At 41.6% G+C, this 21,206-nt stretch overlaps 1 protein-coding gene across 1 annotated transcript in view; it reads left to right on the top strand.

Moving 5' to 3' along the window:
* Positions 1-17,509, top strand: part of LOC135377739 (beta-1-syntrophin-like) — a 52,600-nt gene extending 35,091 nt beyond the window's left edge. Inside the window, exons 2-6 of the mRNA XM_064610382.1 lie at positions 1,052-1,461; positions 1,847-1,989; positions 2,071-2,282; positions 7,538-7,716; positions 8,988-17,509. Of these exons, the coding sequence (XP_064466452.1) occupies positions 1,052-1,461; positions 1,847-1,989; positions 2,071-2,282; positions 7,538-7,716; positions 8,988-9,080 (1,037 nt within the window). The 3' untranslated portion in view covers positions 9,081-17,509. The remainder of the gene's footprint in view (positions 1-1,051; positions 1,462-1,846; positions 1,990-2,070; positions 2,283-7,537; positions 7,717-8,987) is intronic.
* The last annotated feature ends 3,697 nt before the right edge of the window (positions 17,510-21,206 follow it).

Here is a 21,206-nt window from a genome sequence, read left to right as displayed (position 1 = left end):
AAGTTTTTGTACTGCACTAATTTTATCTCTACCATATCTCAGTAATTTCCAGGTTTTCAACGGCATCGAATGAAAACCGAAACCAAACTTCGCGGGGCCTACATCATGGCGGCGGTCTAGCATTTTCGAACCTAGTGCCCTCTAGAAGGGTCCTAAGCGTGTCCTGAAGTTTTTTGTGCGCTTCTTTTTTCTTTTTTTTTTAATGCAGTGCAGTTGTGTGCTGGGAATTGTAGGCGCAATTAGTATGCCAGTCCTATTGAAAGTTTTGTTGCTCATCCATGAACCATTGTCGCGGGTACTTTGGACAAGTGCATATTGTAACGCATTCTTGTCCAAAGCACATAGATGTGGGCTCACTGATCCGCCACGCCGAAGGCCGAACCAAAGGTTAAATAACAGGAAATTACATAAGTTCAAATAAGAGTAGCCATCGGGAACGAGATTGGCGGTGATGCAAACGGAAGGGTATCCTTCGCGGTGCTCCTACGCGGCGGCTATGAATGTGATTTCCTTTGGTTCGTTTGTTATACCAAGTGAGGTTAGGTTCGTGCCGCGAAGCCACGAAGTACTCCTGTGCGTCAGGTATCACTGTAATTTCCTGGTTTGCTGGTTATACCAAGTGAGGTTAGTCCAGGTTAGGTTCGTGCAGCGCAGCAACGGAGTGACGAGGCAATGATGACGTCACTTCTTGCTAATCTCGTTCCCGATGGCCAGCAGCTCTCCATCGAACCACACCTGGCTATACTAAGGACCAAAACCGGTCCGGAGTGTGACCGACGAGCTCGTGCCGTTCGTGCGGCCTCCCCACTGGTGCCCACTTCTGTCGTTCCCATACTGCGCCATCTAGTGAAGACGGAGATAACCCTGTCCGGCGCCTCAAGGTCATGCGCATAGGCCGTTGTGAAAAAGAGCAGCTTTGCCGACACATAAGGAGCAACTGTTACTGTCATTACATCACTTTTGCCACATTTTATTTCATGTTAAAATGTTCTGTACCATAAAAACATAATTACTGTTTCCTAATTACCATCTTATTGCTTTCCTTTCACAGTAAAATATCTTCGAGAAGTAACTCCATACTTCCGCAAGGCATCGCTCCTGGCAGAAATCGGCTGGGAATTCCAACATGGAGGCTTTTTGTCTGGTGCTGCAGGTGGTAGACATGGTCCCAGTGCAGGAGGAAGGTCGGATACTCGACGTGTACCTTTGCTGCTGTGCCAGTTGGCCCGTGGGCTCACAGCACCAGATTCAGAAGGCCGCACCTTGGAGCTTCACTCACCTGACAGGCGTAGTGTGTGCCTTCTGCGCTGTGCTGATGCTGCCCAGGCCGGTGCCTGGTTCAACGCCATTCACGCTGCTGCTGCCCGCGTCATGAGCCAAGCCGTTGTCGAGGCAAACCATTTGCTTTGTGACGTACTTGAGAGGGCAGAGCTCCAGCACATGGGGTGGCTGGCAGAAAAGGTTAGTCCATGACTGACATCTCGTGATGTAGACTTTTATTGTATGCTACGCATACACAACTCATTGTGTTTCGGGTGTGACCACAGAGGTAAAAAGAAAGTTAATCTATACATCGGGTCCCAATAGCCACTTTACTGAAATTTCAATGAAACCTACTCAATTCTTGTTGCACAAGTGCTTGTGCCTGAAGCTAATAGCCTGTGGTGCGACTAGGGCGTGATGTGTTGTGAAGAAAAAAATGCCAGTTTTTTTTTTAGTGAAACTTGATAATTAATTTTTCTTTCACTTTATATCTGAATTATTGATGCAGTGAATAACTGATGTTCATATGAGTTCAGTACGGCTGTATCTGAATAGATTGCCATCTCCCATATGTTCTATTCAGGCTAGAGAAGATTCCATGAATGCGCAATGGCGGCCTGTCTTCGTGGCCATCACAGATAGAGATCTTCTCTTTTATGATTTGGTTCCTTGGACTAAAGAGGCTTGGGCTGTTCCTGTACACAGTATTCCATTATTGCACACAAGGTACAGCATCTTTGTACTGGCATGCGCCTCAGAAAATGTAATACTGAAGCTCTTAGCATGGTCGACTTTCTCTTCTAATAGACTAGTGACAACAAGTTCTGGGCGGGGCAATTCGGGCCTCTCTGTCTCTGGGGCAAGTGAAGCGACAACTTTCACCCTGAGGCTGGGAACACGCCAAGGGGTGCAGTTACGTGTCATGCGTGTCGAAACACACAGAGACCTCGCTGTCTGGGCTAGGCACCTCGTGCATGGAGCACACCTTGCTGTCGCTGCTGTCAAAGAAGCACGCTTCCGTAAGTTCCTATAGTTATTTTGATAATAAAATGTGAACCGATGTGAAACTGACGGAAATGTGAATCATAATTGATATGTGTTTCACTATAATGAAAAAATATATTCTTAGAACTTGTAGTAAAGAACTATTACAGTTGGGCTACCATTATGTAAAAGCCTGAGTCTGGGCACACAAGTCTGTGTGCCCAGGACTCAGGCTTTTACATAATGGAGTTCTTCCACCAGCTTGATTGCATATATGCCATCTTGACAGTTGAGCTAGTCCACTAATATCTTCAGTGTAACAGTATCTATCAAAAGAAATAAGGTACTGTTTGCAGAATGGCTCATGGAGCTAGATCATCAAATGGCAGTGAAGAGGAGGAGAATTCTGCTTTTGCTAGACATATGTGGTTTACACAGCATTTGATGAAAATAGAGTTGCGTTTCTTGTCACTGAATTGCACTTTCAAATTGCAACCGCATGGGCAGTGGCGTCACTAGGGGTCTGCGGGGGGTGCGGTCTGCACCAGTACCTCTTTCTCTGCAGCAACATCAAAAGCCCTCTGTAAGCAGGTGATTTTTTTTTCTGCCTGATGATAATGTTATGTATCGCGTACTGTCTGGTATGGAAAGGGTGGTGGGGGGGTGATGCCAAGAGTTCCCGTACTGGGTGACGCGTACTCTAGTGACACCACTGCGCGTGGGCAACTGCATGGGCAGCTTAAGAAATGTCGAAATCTGCTACAAGTGGCCAGGAATTTTGCAATCTTGGACCAACCCATCAGTGCCGAATGCACTAGTGATAAAGACATTCTTTGCCATGATATAGGGCAGAGCATGTATACTATGTGGCATGAAGGAAAACCACAGAGAGCGCAACTGCTTTGTGAAGCAGGCAACATTTCCTTGAGTCTGAGGAGAAAATACTGTAAAACCCTTCAATTTTGCAGCCCTAAATTTTTGGAATTGAGTAATAGGGATATATTTGCGACTTCTAAATTTTGCGAACTCCTCGAGCTGCTCCTTCTCTGTTTTGAAATTTTTGTGTGCCCTTAAAGTTCGAGGATATTCTCGAAAATTAAGGGCTCGCGAAATAAAAGTGTTTTACAGTGTACGCGGGTAAAGCAACTGGCAGGGTAACACAAGTGACGAAGTGGACACAGACTCACAAACCAGCAAATGAGCACTTTAATACAGAAGGGAACAGAGAGCGTGAAGAGCTTAACAGGAGGCTAACAAGAGGCTACCAGGGTTTGTTTTTGCAAAGTAGGTCAACAGGACCCTCGGGTACAAGAATGGACGCATTGCTCATGCAACCCGGGGTGTGAGCAATTTTGCAAGATTCCAATAAAAGACGGGACATGTAATTTTTACAGAGGAATAAGGGTTTAGTTTCCTTGAAGATGGGCTCCCATTGTGAGCACCCTGGGTTGCATGAGCAATGCGTCCATTCTTGTGCCTGAGGACCTTGTTGACTTACTTTGCAAGAAGAGACCCTGGTAGCTATTGTTAGCCTCCTTTTAACCTCGTCACCCTCTCCGTTCCCCTCTGTATTCTGGATCAATGTGTTCATTTGCTGGTTTGTGAGTCTGTGTCCACTTTGTTACTTGTGTTACTGTGCCACTTGTGTTCTCCCTGTATATTTTCTCCTCAGACTCAAGGAAATGTTGTCCGCTTCACGTAACCACCAGCTTGCTTGTCTTTTGCTGCTCTGTTCATGCTTTGTGAAGGCTAGGATTCTTATTCTGGTTTAATCTCAAGCCCATATAATGACAGCTGCTTATACTGATAACTGGGACAGTATAGGAGCAATTCATAGCTGGTGAAAATGTGAGACTTCAGCAGTTCTTTTTTCTTTTGTTTGTTTGTTTGTTTGTTTGTTGTTGTTGTCAACAGCCAGTTGAACATCATTGTGCGGAGGGGTATTAGATAAAGGTGTTGTTCAGGACATACTTGGTAATGGACAGCGTAGTTCCATTAGTGACAGCAGCAATGACAGTGACAACCGAACAAATGCAGTAGATGCGGTCATCAATCTGAGGTTTGTAGCCGTATGTGGTCTCTTGTGGACAAGCTTGAAAGGAATGTGATGCAAAGCTGCTTCTAACGAAAACAAGACAAAATGGAATCTGAATTCTGTTAATCAACATGCATGTTCAGTGGCATTCTACTTGTTGCACTGTTGTGCTTCCATTGGTGATGATTCCAACTGGCAATTTAATGAAAGCTCATCCATAACGACACTTTAGAGCAGGAGCCTCACACTCAAATTGAGTCGTTGGCCGCATTGACTTTAGACCACGTCATGGAGGGCCACATAACAAAGAAATGGCGGTAATTACCATAAAGTACCCTGATATACCATAAAATAAAACGTATACACAAAAACAGGAACAGTGTAGTTATTGTGGAGTCGGGACGGTGTGTGCAGAATTCATTACTGAAAAACTCCATTTCACATACCAAGCCGCCTTTCAAATCTGGTACTGAAAACATGAAAAATGATTCGAGAACGATACGTGACGATGATGGAGAGCAGAGGTGGGCACCCTCACGAGGGCGTGCGAGGGTGAGGGTTTCCTCACCTCACGATATTTGCGGTGAGGTGAGGAAAATTTCAAAAAAAAAATTGAGGTGAGGTGAGGAAAAATTTCAAAAACATTTTGAGGCGAGGAAAAATGTATGAACGCGCACTTCATGAAAACTTTTCCCGCGCGTAAACGGGATATCTTTCCTTCTTTCCGCAGCTTCTGTCTCTCATCTGGGCGGGGACTGCCCTCCTCTCTCGCCGCCGATCTGACGCCCGACTTTGCGCGTCATTCGCATACCCGCAACAGAACCTCAAATTCCGCGCAACTTTTACGGCTATAACAATCGTTCCACGAAGCGTTTTCTGTGATTGACTGGGGCAAATCCTCCAGCAAGAAGAAGAAAAAAGAACGTTACATTGATTAAGCAATTTAATGAGTTCAATTTCGAAAATGTATTTCAATGGCAAATTGATGAAACTGTTTGTATTTGGTGACAAACTAAATGTCCAGAAGAAAGTTGTTTACCCCATATTTTTCCGTTAAGCCGTTTTCTTATAATGGTCAAATGACACGTTTCGTGCTGCACCCTGTATGCACTCACGCTTGAGGTATGTGCATTTACATTGGCAGTCACTCAAAGCCAACGCGCATCGAATACACAATCTTCACATTGAATACACAAATAGCTTTAAAAAATTGAGGTGAGGTGAGGAAAATTTTGAAAAACATTTTTGAGGTAAGGTGAGGAAAATTTTTCAACAAGAAATTGAGGTGAGGAAAAATTTTCTCCCAGAAAATTGAGGTGAGGGCGAGGCTAGTGAGGACAAACGCCCACCTCTGATGGAGAGCAAGATACGTAGTCCTTCACAACTAATTCTGACAGTGTTCAGGAGCACTGAAATTATTTCCTATTTACACACTCCATTATTGCCTTTGCCTGCAGTTTCAAGTTGGAAAAAGAAATAAAAAAATCAGAGAGAAACAGCTAGCTGACATTATTAACAATGGTTGGCTTCGGGTTTGCTACTTTAATATGACTTCTAACAATTAAAATGCAATGGCCTTTGTATATAACTGTTCCGTCTCTATTGGTTTAGTGTGTCACTATTTGACTTAGTGTGAGAATTAAGATGAGCCCATCTTAATCCTCACATTAGTTATGGTGGCAGTTTACCAAAGTGGCACGTGAAGACCATGTTGCTGTGTCCGCAACGTGGCGAGGCTCATGCGCCACAGGTGCTCACATGCGTATATTCTGCCTAACATAGACACGGACAGCAGTACGCCGGGCAAGGCTAAAAACAATGCCCACTGGTTTTATTCCTAATTCATCAGTACTTTTTTAAGAGGGCAGCTTCGTTCTCTTTGCTGGTGAAGGGCCCGCGGGCCACAAAATAGGTAATCGCGGGTCTCGTGTTTTAGACTCCTGCTTTAAAGCAACAATCAGGTTGCACATTGCCATCGTGTATTGTCGACTGAGTGTAGTTGTCATTACAGCAAAAGCAGCTGCACTTCGGTCTTGCCAGTATGTCATCCACTTAAACATTATAATGTTGAGCATGTGGAGGATTCCATTTGTGATGTACCGTTTCGATGCTGTCATAGGTGTGAACATGGAAGGAAATACAGTTAGGTTTACCTATATTATCTGTACACCTACAGTTCCAATACAGCTGCTTAAACATCAAAGGACATTTCCCATAGTGCTTTTGTACAGCTTCAGCTATTTTCACACACTGTACAATGACATATGTTGTAAGACCCTTTAACCAATAATTTTTCAAGTATGTAAAGTAAGTTATAAGTAAAGTAAGCAAAGCAAGTAAATTGTAAAGAGCAGAAAGGGTTCCTGAGCGGTCAAGGCAAGCGCATATGTTGGACAGTTTTAAGAATAGAGTCGTTGGTGAAAGGTCTCTTGGACAGCACCAACGAACTCCATTCCTTCCTTTACTTTGTGTGTGCAAGTGTGCTGAATTATATGTTTTGTCCACTACAGTCCTATGCTACTAGGCTAGCATCAGTGTCATATAATAAACAATATCAAGCTCACCATAGCTTAACAGCGAAAAATGAGAGGGAGTTTCATCCTGAAATTGACGCCACATGACGCAGTGACAAAAAGTTGTGCAGGAAACACCATCCTGTAGTTTCTCCATGAACGGACACTGGCATGCCACACAGATAAGAGCACTGGGTAGGGGAGGATCCTGTACGATGCGAGTATTCCTACAACAGACAAATTTGGGTATACATTGAAATTAGTTGTAGAGGTCTCCAACTGTGCTTTGCTGTACGCATGAACGTACCCCCAGTGTTGTTTTTTGTTGGACATAAAAGTAAGATGCAAGCAAGCTCACTGATGTTTTCCAGACACACATGAAAAGAAAAGGAAAGGTCTTGCACTCAAGAAAATTTGGTAGTATGTTCTTGTAAGCAACATGCTGTAAATCAAATTAATCTTACATGAGAGCATAGGTGGGAAAACACCATCTTGACAGATTTGTTGCGTCATTCTAATCTCTACTTTGTAGAGGCCCGTACCTAGTGACACAACACAAGTCATTTTCAGCAAGAGGTCAGCAACACAGTTTTCATTCTGAACTTTCAACGCTTAAAAGCATTTCACTGCAAAGACTACCGACACACTTGCGTGGTTTGCATGGGCACATGTTACAAGCACACTGATATGTTTTCCAGAGTTGCAGGAGAGAGTAGGCTTGCAGAATCATATCTCTTTGCAGCATGCATGTTCCATGGTCAGGAGTGTACGATGATTCTTCACTACGAAGATGGGTTTGTACTTCAAGATAACAGGAGGCACACAACACTATGGCAGTATCCCTTTGAGAAGTTACGCAACTCTGGTGATGATGGTGCGCGCCTTGCTTGGCTGGATTTTGGTGGAGAGGATGGTGACAAGGTGAGTATGCAAGCCTGTTGTGGCATACACATGTGCTTTAAAAATATTCAGAGTATGGCAACTACAATTGTCTTCACACTTTAGCGCTGTGAAGCCTCTACAAACTTTATCTGATTCTGACAGTATGGCATAGATAGAGGCCAGCCAGGTGGACAAACTCCATAGTGGCCTCTATGGCCACTATGCTGTTTTGTATACGTTAGGAATATTTGGCAGCACTGCTGCAAAAGCGGTGTTTAGGAAAACAAACTTGCATCAGAATGTAGAGTTCTCTTTTCTCTACACGGTGATGCCATTTTTGTATTAACTTGTATGCAAGTGCCACTCTGGAGAGTGGAAAGTGAGCTAATTCTGCCATGAGTGCCTAGTTTCACAATTTTTAGCAAAACAATGAAAATACACGTCACTGCTTTATGGAGCTATTTCAAAAGCGACTATGGCTGATGCCTTAGGCAAGAAAATTCGGAGAGCTAGTTCCACACGCTCATGAAAAATAAAATCTTGAAATTGCCGTGTCAGAGAATTCAATGCCGCTCGGCCGGAGGATAATTTGTTCTATGATTTTTGTTCTCAAGTACTACGGCAACCAGAGGTGAAATAGTTTCTGTTCCAATCTATGTTGCTGTTTTGCTACAACATATATTATTTAAGAAAAAATCGTTGATGGCCTCCCGACGACCTTCCCTGACATGAGATGAAATCACCCTGTAATAAACTTTCAGTGCAGTCATTAAAAACAAGACTTTGACATACAAAAGTATGCACATGCACACCATTCTTTTGTGTTCAAAGCCTGTTTATAAAGACTGCACTGGAGGTTTATTAGCCTCTTAATTATTAACAACCACGAACATGCCGATATTGTCACACTTTTTAGTTGCACGAAGGTGAACATATTTGACACATATGTGTGGTTGGGATAAACTCAAGTAGGGAAAAAAGACAAACACCAACCAAAGTTCACTCAAGAGAGGGTCCCGACGTTTCAAAGCCTACTGGCTCCTTCGTCAGGGGTGACAGGTGCAGAGCAACATTCTTTTTTTCCGTCAAAAGCAGCAATACTGGACATAGATACAAAATTTGTATGATGCAGGCTATTTTGTCTTTTGCAGCAGTGTGAAGGAACATGGGTTAGTGAACAAGTAGAGTTTGTGCATTCTTATTTGACTGATCTACAGGTGCCTGTGCATTGCATTTGATATCTTGTTTGTCATTCTTTATTTATTGCTTGAGCTGTTTTCATTTTCCTTTGATGTGTGGACATCTTTCAGGAGCTGGACATGCTGCAGTGTCCAAAGCCATTTGTCTTCACTCTACACACATTCCTCTCTGCCAAGGTCACTCGCATGGGCTTGGTCGCATGACAATTACAGGATGGCTCTGTGCAGCTCACAGAGCACTGGAGCGCCATCGAAGGCTACTAGCAAAAATGCCATTCAGCCCGCCACACTTTACATAGGACACTGAAAAAATGGTGAGCATATGCTGCTGTCAGATGTCTTCACCTCATGGACTTTGAGGAAGTGCATGGAGGGATGACAGAATGAACATGGAATTCCAATAGCCATGTGTGGAGTTGATGAATTCGGAGCAAAAGTGCCACCAGCGGGGACAAAGCCTACTCTTCCTGCAACAATGAATACAGCAGTCTTACAGTGATGTCTGATAGGACTTCCTTTTGTTGGGGCTGCCTGCATGTCAAACACATTGTATAGAAAAGTAGCAACTTTTTTCACCATTGTAAAATATGATGCAAGCAGTCTTTGGCAACCCAGTTCAATGGCTGTCCCCACTTTTGGCATCAATATTGTTGACAAAGTAGTATTGATGTTTGTCTCAGTGATGAAGTTGTAATTCTGATGCCAAATTTTTGTTTGGTACATTCGTTTTTCTGTCACACTTGGGGTACTGTGTTATCTAAATTTTCCAAAGGTTTAAAATGTGAAAATAAGGAGGTACACAGTGGGTTCTGTGGAAAAGAATTATAGGAATTCAGTGTATAGTGCTTTCTTGGTCTTCATCCTGTTGATGTACCATACCACTGTGTAGGGAAGCCTTTAACAATAAATGAAGCATGATATAGCACAATTCTATGGAGTATTTATAGTGCTATATATTATCATGCAGATTTATTTTGATAATGGCAGTGACAACGAAGTTATTCAGCTAGTGGGGAATTGAACAAAGTTCATGTGGTAAAAGCTTTTTGCCACTTTGTGATGCTTGGACCTAGTAAAATTAAGAGCAAGCTGTTGGAGAATTACGGGTGGCAAAAATACCTGCCCATGTCTAGCACCATAATCTCAATGAAGGACGAATGTTTTGTAATATCACATTATGGTAGTGTAACAAAGGGCATATCTTAAAAAGGGAACAGAACCCCATGACAAGTGTTTGTAACAGTCCTGTGTACAACAGACAGCTATTGTGCTGCTCACATAAGGACACTTGTAGCCACATTAACTAATATTGAGTTTGTATAAGGCTGTATGGTATAGTGAAATCCTCAGATATGAACAGTATACCGTAGCTCCTAAATATTTAACAAGGAACACCTACATAATTTCCTGAGGGAAAGTATGAAGCTCCGCAAAAGCATGTAATCATGTAAGTCTATGGGGGTTCACACAATTACCTCAATGCTTTTTGTGTGCACAGACCTCTACGTAGCTGTACTTAGGCATTTTGCTTACAAGGTGTGATCGTAAAGTAACCAGATTTGATTGATATTACAAAAACTTTGCCACTTAAAACTTAGCCATTCTCAAAGTGGTGCAGCCACACGTTTAGTCCAACACTGTTTCCACCGTTTAAAGCAGTTTTTAAAGCCTTCTTTGGAAATAGCGAAACTTGGTCACATGTGTTTGAATCTGCCGAATGTCGAGAAATTTATGTTCCTTTCAACTGCATTTTTATTTTTGGAAATCTGGTGAATAGAATGAATGTTGTACCTGTTGAGTGTTGTGCTAAGCGAGAAACTGCACAGGGTTCAGTGCATGGGACGGCACGTTGCCATGATGGACTTCTCATCCTGCACTCGATGCAAACCACTCGCCATGATGCCAAGCCAAAACTGGCTTCTGACTAACTGTACCCTGCAAACGTCTCCAAACTTGAGAGTATGTCTTGGAATAGAAGCGCTAAAACTAATGGACCGACACAACAAACATAAGACCGACAAACACAACAGAGCACTCACTTTCAACAAAGATTTATATTGAGGTGATGCAGCCTTTTAAGTAAAAAGATACACCCTTTGTTTGTTCGGCAATGCCCTACTTTCAGTGCTAAAGCACACGTTCCCAGCTTTTCCTATAAGATATGATTTCCAAATCTTGCGCTTGATTTGCTTTTTGAACCTGCCCCTAATCTCAGTTTGGCTGAAGATTCCTCGACACCCACAATCTCTTGTATGTAAATATAAGGTGCCTACCCTATTTTTGTCTTGTTTTTGTGCTTGTTCAGCCAGGTGTTTAAACACCGTCCTGTTTATCCAATGTACGATTTGTCACAGGCAAAGGGTATTTGGTAAACGACCCCCATAGAACACGGAACTTCAGCTTTTTCATTGCTAATATCACAGTGGGTGCTCTTTTTCTTTCCAGGATGAATTGTTACCAACAGGCCCAAAGAAATGTTTTATTGGTTTATTTGACAGTATGACTCTGGTATTGTCTAGCCTGATGGATCATACATTACTTAACTTATGAATCCAGTCTGGATACTTTTTTGTCACACCTTGTTTAAACGCATTTAATCTGGTTCAGAATGTTCCAGTGGCTAGAGCAAACTTCTAGGCTTAAAGAGCTCTGTGCATGTCTATGGTGTATCCCACAAGAGAAATGGTGCCTGCTTGGCTATTTCTTTATGTCCCTGCTAGCCATGTTGCAATAACTGTCTGTGGCTGGAAACTACTTGCAATCGGACTGAAGAGTGGACTCGAGCAGCACAGATAGACGACAAGGACATTGTCTGCCTTGGTGTGGAAGTTTGTCAGCTGTTTCATATGTGGATCACAGATTTTTCCTTCCCTTCTCATTTGTGTTCTTATATATGAAGGTAAAATATTATTGTAGGCTAAACTTTGCATAAACATTTTAGTAGGACAAACAAACTGTTGTTTGTTTCAGTCAGCAGATTTCATAGCTATTCAATCATTATTTGCTTCATTTCGTCATCCATTCTTCTTCAGTTGTTCTCCAAAAAAGTTCAAGGGTATCAGTCCGTTTTTTAATCATCTAGTAACCTTATCACTGCTTTTGGTGTTTCTGCTTAACAGCAAACCCTGTTTCTGGCAGCATGAGCCACAGAGATATAGAGAGCTCAAAGTTTATGTACCTTATGTGTAGCTGACCTTGCATTATGCATTGGTCATGTGAAATGCAGCTGGGCACCATATTTGAGGCCTTCAAGTTGTACATACAGCACAAAACATCCGGGAACTGATGTTGTCACTGGGACAAACTGCATATACAAGGTTGTGTCTTACCTGAAAAGAGAATACAAAATACTGCATATAAACTTTTAAGCTGAAGGACAATGATTCAGGATGAATGGATAAAGCTACATTTTGGGGAGCAAAAATTCGTATCGCATCTATTTAATTGCCAACTGAGATAAGCTGGCCCTTTGGAATTTTCGCACCAGTAGTTTCGTTCTTTTGGCTTCTAGAACATGCGTCATGTTGGTGGGCAGAAAGTAATATGCATCTGTGAGAATCCTGTAATTAGTATTCTTAGCATTGTAAGATGAAAACCTAACAAGACATTTTTGTTACGTTGAATTACGACATAACAATTGCAATTTTCATCTCTCGAATTCGAGAGCATGTAGAACATAATACCAACCTTGAGAGCAACCTTACTTCTCAAAGCCGACATCATGCCCCATTGGCAGGATATTTGCATTAACAACCTATGAAAACATTTATCATCTTCTCATATTTGCTTCAAGTTCTTGTTTCTTTAGGTCATTTTGCACGGCAGGTTATCATTGCACTATTTCCTACATTAAGAAGTTGCTAGAAAGTTTGAATTGTTTATTCAGTGTGTTGCTTCTTACTTTTGTTAGACATTCAGTGATGCACAAGCATTGAGATATACACTGTTCAGAGGCTTGAAATTCATTCACCACAATATTTTGCCACAGTTACTTTTATACAATTTGCAGAACTCTCTTGTGTACCCTTTTCCCTCATTCCAAACTGACAATTTGAACATGTTTTATTTGCTCCCAAAATTTAATGGACTGACCTCTAACTTTGAGTTGTTTCACAGCTGTGTATAATTCTCATACGTTATTTCTTGAATAGTGTTAGTGCAGTTATCAACAAAGAGGTTGGAAGGAATTCCTCCTCAAGAATGTCATACGCATGAATGCTCCGGTGAAGTGTAGCAGCACATCAAAGAGGACACATTAATAATGAAGTTGACAATGCTGTCTTAAATCAAATGCTGCGTTATTCTCGTTAACTAGCATTCCCTCTCCTGAGTCTCGTTCCTAATTTGGTGTCTGTCTGTATGCGGATGTGAAGTGTACCCCCAACATTCCCACAAAAGCAGCTATTTTGATGTTTCTCTTATCATGTGCGACAGAAAGGATCGATAGAGTTGTAAGAAAGGGAATTTATGTTATTTCCTTTGTCTTGTGCCATTGAATACTTCTACTGTGGCAGGTCTGTGTCTGTCATGTGAATTTGGAATAGTACAGTTCATACTAGTATGTGTATTGGCGTGACTGCTGTCTGTTCCCATTGCAAACTTATTACTAAAGAGGGAAGAACCTGAGCTATGAAAAGTTATGGTGTTGCAATTGTTGCCTACTGTTTGTAAAATGAGCTATGACCATGACATTTCGATGCAATTTTATGCCTCACAAATATTTGTAATGCCTTTCATGTGGAGTTAAGAATTAATTATTTCTATTCAATGTCTGCTGAGGTAGCAGTTACTCTCCTATGACAGCTGTAATAGCTGTTCATTTATGAGCTCAAACACGAAATCCAGCTTCAAAAGACAGCTACCCGCATAAAAGTTAAATAATATCCAGGACATTGAGTAGCCTCAAAAAGATGTGTATAAAGTTAATACAAAGTAAGATGTCCCACAGATTTTCTGAGGAAGTCAAGTCCCCCATAAGGATGTGTGTTGAAGCGTGGTATATTTCTGTAGACTTCTGCCAGGTCAGCAGAGTGTTGTCTTAAAGAAATTTACCTGGGTGACTATTGTTAATCACCTTGCTTCACTGATTTCATTCAGTGTGTTGAGGAATGTATCATAGGCATCACTAAGCAATACACAAAGGAACACATTAGCTGCATGAAGAGAGTGAGCAGCAAAGTGTTGAGTTATATTTGCCTGATTTGCATACAACGAAATAGTTAAATGTACTATAAAATGCATAAAGTGCTATACATGTGGTTGTGTAACGAACTGTAACACTAGTAAAATGTCTGTGAGACATCGGAGGATAATCATGTTTGACGATAGTAAGTAATGCCAATTGCGAACCCTTCTACCCTTTGTCAGCTTGTGTGTTGATCCACAGTTTTCCACAGAACAAAAATTATCCTGAAAATAAGTTCTTTTACTATGTTGTGGACATTTTTTTTTTTTTTTTCAGTTGGTTAACTGCCAGGAATGCATTTAACATATTATAATTCGTAACATGGATAACTATGGACACGTCGCTAAAATTGGTTTGTATTGATTAGATGGTCACATATCGTAACGAAAACTGCCCGTGCACTGGAGACTGTGCTTCATTGGTCATGTGATAGAAAGTTAACATTAACGTATATCACAGTGTTGATTTTTTTTTTTTTTTTAATTGCTGAGGGAATATCTACCATGTGTGCAATTTTGTAAATTCTAAAAGTTAATTTCGAGCCAGTCTTGGCCTACATTTGTTGATGTGCAGTTTTTGAAACATGCAGTGATGTGTGTGGTCATAAAATGCAGCAAAATCTCTTTTCTACTTGAGGGAACAGAATGATGCAGTTGTACAAAAGTGGAATTCAAAAAAGTTACTCAAGTACACTATGTTTGTTTCTGTGACTCTAGGGGTGAAATCATTACGATAGGGACCAAATTCATTGCTGCTATGTCAACCATGGAAAAACCATGTTTGTGCAAATCTCCTAATTAGCATTCAATGGCCTCTCCCTCTGGTCTGAATAGGACTGCACAGAAAAATACTACAGTCATGTCTCGTTTATTCAGGGTCCTTTGCTCTGTGGTCCACCCCTCTAGATAACTAATTTTCAGACAAGTGTGTATTACATAAACTGCATATTTGTAGTGCTCGGAGTAAGTCTGTTTGTTTCCTTGACAAAATTATGCATTTTATTCAATATACATAAGTTATTTGGCACTCCGACAAATGAGACTGTTTACTCCAAAGTTATCCAGCCTGCAAAGGCCAAGCTTCAGATGAATGGGCTGGGACAAGGTGGCTGGATAACGGGGTCAAAATAGCTAGAGAATGTCCAAAATGTTCACAATATTCTGTGTCCATATACGGATAGTGAACGCTGGGTAAGTTAGTGCAGTCCTAATGGAATTGGGACCTGTCCGGACATCGTTTCCTGCATAACAGGTTTTCCGGTTAACTGTGTTCTGAATAAACTGGATGTGACTGTACATGCGTTATCTAGATCTCACAATCTATTAGAACTCTGATTCTGCTGCAAGTAAATAATTTCCCTAAACATTTGTCATTATGTCCTTTTAGAACACCAATGTGTTGAAACACAAAAGTATGTCACTGTACAAAAAAACACATATCAAAATGTTTACTTTTGTTATCTCTAGCTACACCTTTTGTCAAAATTTCATTGTGTTCATTGTAAACAGATGTGTGTTCTGGATGTGGTAACTGTTAGGGTTCATCTTCGTACCTTTACCCAATCGTGTAAATACACAAGTGATGAGATAGGTATATGTAACCTACAATGAAATATAGGAGTTAGAGCAAAGGAAGCCAGGGAAGCTTATCATTGAACTGTGCATTACATAGGGAAGACAGCACAGCCTGCAGGCATCTGGACACTTGAGTCATTTTTGCTGCTTTGAAACTCATAATTCAGAGCATGTGTGCACCTGTATAGTGCAAGGAGTGTTGTGGAGAAAGAAAAAAAAGTCTATGTAGCGAGAATACCAGCCACCACAATAGATGCTGCCCCCCTTTCCCCCTTGCACACGCACACAAAATAAAAAAGGTACATAGAGTAGATTTGGCCAGTGGCCATACGTTGACTAGTGTGTGTCTGCAACTGTTGTGTCGATTTGTGTGATGAAGCATGCCCATATACCTACAAGTGGGTGATTCCCCTTCCAAGATGATGCAGTAGGGTAATCAGACCTGTCCAGTGACATGCTGCTCTTTGGCGATGAATGGCCATGATTACTGAACTCGTAACAGAAACAGTGTTGTTTTGGATGTAACAGGTGATTGTGCTATTGTTCCTCTGTAGTCTTGAAAGTGCTGCTTGTGAAACCGACATGCCTTTATTCATGAAATATGTCCCCTAGGTATTATGCACAAGTAGGAGACATGTATCTGCTCACTTTCTGACATTGCATGTGTTCTGCAGGACCCTGACTGTGGCTGCTGTGACTGACAGTCAATATATTATGCTAGTAATAAGCAAGCAAGATGTGTATAGTACAACACGAAATGATTGCTACAATTGAACGTTGTTATAGCTTTCTGCAGGGGCAACAGAATCTGGCCATTTAACTGCAAGGACTTGCATTCTGCAATGAGATGCAGTCACGCTGGTTGTGGACGTGTTTACCATAATGAGATATTAAGAATATTATATCATATATGCCACTTGATTTAGGTGAAGAGCAAAATGGTAGGTGCACCTTGCAGTACGCACCATGACACGGAGCAGTTTCTGTAAAAATTGCCAAAATTTCTACAGAGTCCTTACCTGCTGACACCATTTATTTCTGTTAACGCATGCTGTCAAAATGGCCACCACTGTGATGTCCCCATACTGAAATGATCATTTTGTAACACCATCACTAGGACTGTATGCTCATTGTGAGACTGCTTCTTGTAACATCAGTCTGTGATGTGACACGCTTCAAGCCCAATGAAATATTGGCATCTTTGTTATAGTCAAGAGCTAGCAAAAACTACAGGACTAGGATGGGAAAAAATAGCTGATGTTTTGATTTTGTCTCACCTATATTACACATTTAATACCAAATGATATGGGAAATTATTGAAATGAGTAGTAAAGTGACATTACTAAATAGTAATGTGCTTTCTGTACATATAACATTAGAGATCATGTTTATAAGAAGCCTTCACATGCAAAGTTGTCTCTTGTTAGTCTAGAAGTCTTGTGCTGAGTTATGCCAAGGTTTCATAGCTCGAAGGATGCCGTGGGGTTGTGGAATGTCCTTTGCATTGTATCAATATGGAAGTTACAATTTTGATGCAAGAAATACAGTGTGTGCTGTCATTGTACTAAATAGCACATATGTATAAGGCAAATATAATTTTAAGAGATTAGTGATGTTATCTGGTATTGCATTAGTAAAAGAACAAAAAAAAATATGCAGATTTGTATAAATGTAGCACATTCCACTGTGCAATTCAGTTTAATTGTGCATGAGATTCCAGCTGCCAATTTCTGCCAACACCTGTAAGAGGTATGTTTTTAGGTATTTTCTGAAAATGAATGTATCATGATGAGGGACTGCATTCAATGAAGTACACACAGGGAAAAGTGACTTTCCTATATTTTATATCAAATAAATATTGTTATCAGAAAGTAGTCATTTACCTGGCTTAACTTGCACGTGCTCTCACTGAATGTTGTAATTTGGTCACAGACAAACCAAATTACACACACACAGTTGCACACAGAAAGTGCAGCTGGATCAGACTCCTGCAGCTGCTTCATTGGAATAATGTTCAATGATGAATGAATGAATGTTGAATGATGCCTACCGTCATCTGTATATGCCCCAGTTGATGACGAGACAGAGTGATTGTTCTCATGCTTGGCACCTACAGTAGGGCAGCTGCCCACATGGGAGACAGAGTCAAAAATTGTAAATACAAGGAGGCGGGGCAGTAAGTTCCAAGTTCGAAGTGTCGACTGAGATGTGACGAGAAGATGAGAGCCCAAGGGGGCATACACACACGCTTTTATAGATGCTGCATGAGTCACTCAGCCCACATGATGTTAGGGCTTAGAATAGCCTACAAGAGATGGTGGTGTGGTTGGTACTGCTCACACTGAAAGGACAACAGTTCATGGAAAGTCAAATGCCAAACTCAAGCCCCCACCTCTGATTAACTGATCAGACGTGCTATCAATTACACCACCCTGATCTTGTGCCCTTGATACCATACAAGAGCCTTGTAAGGGTATACGCGGATATAACTCATCAGCCGGACGCACTTTAATCATTACTTGGGCTTTGGTGAGATTTTAAATGAAGAGCTGTGTTCCAAAATAAGTCATTTTTTGCCGAAATTGAGGCAGGTTGCTAGAAGGGGACCCTAGAGGCCCCTCTTGAAGTTCAAAAGGCTGGAGTACCTCAAAGGGCTCTATGTCCACCCGAAATTATGGCAGAAAAAATAAGGTTTGTGGGAAAATAGATTAAGGCATGCACGTGCAAACGTATTTTTCTTGATTCCAATAAGTGTGACTTAGCTCGTTCTGAAAATCAGCTCTTCAAAGTTGTTGAGAGCATATTCTGTTGATTTCAAATGCTCGAAAAATATTGAATGTGTAGTGCTAGAATCTAATACAAGTATTTAAATTTTATTTGATTAATATTCAAATTTTTTTATATTTGCCCACTTTGAATAAATTGACTTATTTTTTGCATTATACACTCACTTTGAACATTGTGGAAGTGCATGTATTGTTGAGTTCACTTTCACTATGTATAGTAGACGGCAATGGCCTGCTGGTAGTTGAGCTTGGTTTTGATTTGGCATAAGAACAAGGATGGAGGCGAGCTGGTACGTGATAACATGAAACAAACCTGAAATGGGAAAAGAGGGAGGTAAGTTCTCAGGCCTTAAAGGGACCATGAAGAGACTCCCAAAAATTTGAAGTTCTCAGTGGAGAATGGTTCTCAAGGATGACTTTTATCATGAGCATATGCTATTTTTGCCATACTACACTCCACGCAGGTGCAGTTCACGTGGTTAAAAATGGCAGCGAGCAGCCGCCCAACGTACCCCCTGTAAGCAGCCTGAATTCACTTGCATCATTTACTCACTCCAAGGCAGTCCACCAGTATAGAAGGTTACCCGCTTCTGACATCGCATCTAGTTTCCCTGTCGCTGGCAGCGGTCATGTCACAGCAGTTTGCCTTTTTTGGTCATGGTTTTTAATTAACTCCATTATCTTAACCAATGTTCCGTTCATACTTCGCATGCTGAATGTATTAGTTCTCAGGAATGCATTAGAGGTGCTTACAGATGTTTTGAGGATCTCTTCGTAATCCCTTTAAGAGCTTGTTTGTCTGTCCTTCCCCCCCCCCCCCCCCCCTCCCGTCTTCTCCATCTGTCCACATCTATACAGCGCTCCGTAGCCATAGTTGCTTCGCGATTGTAACACAGAATCTAAAAAGAAGAAATATGTCTGGTGTAACGTAAGAGTAGCATGTCCCATTCTACAGCACATGGTCACCTGTTGCATATCAAGGTATTTAAAGGAGCCCAGAAAGCCATCTCAAAGATTTTCTGTTTCTGATGCATAATGAAAGGATGTGACTTGACAACTATCACAAAACATTTCTCTGTGTGCATTATTTATCTTGGAGAAAAGACCTCAGACAGGGCAATGAAACACAGTCGATGACAGATCTTTATGTTATCGACTGTATACATTATTATACAATTATACAGCAACAAGGTTATAGAATACAATTGGCACCATCGAATGCCCCATAGAGCCAATGTATTTTCACTTCCAGTATTTCACACAGTTTCTAAAAGAACAGCCCTGGTTTGTATGCATTTCTGCTTGGAGCTTGCCTCATTTCCCAGACAGCACGTTTTCGAAAACCGTTTCCCCATTTACACTTTCTAGCAGCACTTTGCCAGCATTTTCACTTCCATGCTGCGCATTACCCATGGAGGAGTTTCTCAAAATGTATACTAACTAAAATCTAACTTTGGGGTAGTGCACACTGGTGATGGCAGTGAAACCCGCGTATAACGATAGTGACGGTAATCGCGAATGCCATCGTTATACGGGGTACATCGCCAAACGAGGGCTGACCTAAATAGCGCGTCCCCCGCGTGTAGCAAAAAAAAAAGAAAAGAAACGCGAAGCTGTGTGACATCGCAGTGGCTTGGGAAAACAGCGATCAGAACTCGTGGAGGGAACCAGACAACATAGCAGGACAACTTCTGGCGACACTACACGTCACCATTCCGCAAGTCGGCTTCACCTAACGCCTGCGTGCTCTAGGAGAAGTTCGCTTTAGAACACTGTCGCGCGACTCGCGGGCGGAAAGCACGTGCTAGGCCTTTTGAATCATCTCGCGAATTTGAGCAGCATTTGCCAAATACGGAGACACAAAAGCATTACCACCTACCTCTTTCACTGACAGTATTGGAAAATGAACAGTCGCTGTCTATTTTCTTGCCTCAATTTTTATTTTGGTTTAATTCTTTTGATGTGAATTTCGGATTGTACGAATTTTTTCCGCTACCCCGTGAGATTCGTAGCATCGAGACTCTACTGTATCTTATCGCGGCGAAAATCGCCGCGTGGTTAGGCGCACGGGACAGCGTCCAACATCGTTATACGAATACTCGGAACCGCGGTCTCCATCGCCATACGCAGGTCGTTTCCCCATAGAACCAATGTATATTTTGACGGTAAAATCATGAACCATCGCTTTACGAGGGATATCGTTATACGCGATATCGCTATCCGCGGGTCTTACTGTATTAGTGAAATTCCCCAAATTAGTGAAATGTAATAAATATATAATAAATGAACAAAAATATGTGATGATGTCAGTATGAAACTAAAAGGCAAGCACTGTAAAAGGAACAAAATAATAGGATACAATACAGCAAAGAACTGTCACAGTACTTCCATTCACCCCCCCCCCCCCCCCCTGTAGACTACCAAGTAAGGTTAATGTTCAGCAAATGAGCTGTATATAAGAGTTAGCTAACAAGTCCAAGTAGTAAAAAGGTTTAGTGAAGAGTAACAAAGGTACGGCCTGGGACAAAAGTTTACGGAACACCCGAGTGTCACATTTCTCCATATTGGGGCGACACCCTCGCAGGAAAAACAGGAGCCGACACAGATAGTGAGAGATGGATAGAGTAGCGGGTCACCCGTCTCTTGTTCAACCCCTTCCGGATATCTACCGTGGGGCCAATCCGATGAAGAAATACGCCAGTGCCGTGTTCGTAAACTTTTGTCCCAAGCTCTACCTACCAAGGTACATGATTGGCAGGTAAAAACGAGACATTCAGACAGCAAA

The sequence above is a fragment of the Ornithodoros turicata genome, chromosome 1 (assembly GCF_037126465.1).
Source record: "Ornithodoros turicata isolate Travis chromosome 1, ASM3712646v1, whole genome shotgun sequence".
NCBI lineage: Eukaryota > Metazoa > Arthropoda > Arachnida > Ixodida > Argasidae > Ornithodoros > Ornithodoros turicata.
The sequence above is the reverse complement of the archived record's forward strand: the minus strand, read 5'-3'. Positions and strand labels throughout refer to the sequence as shown.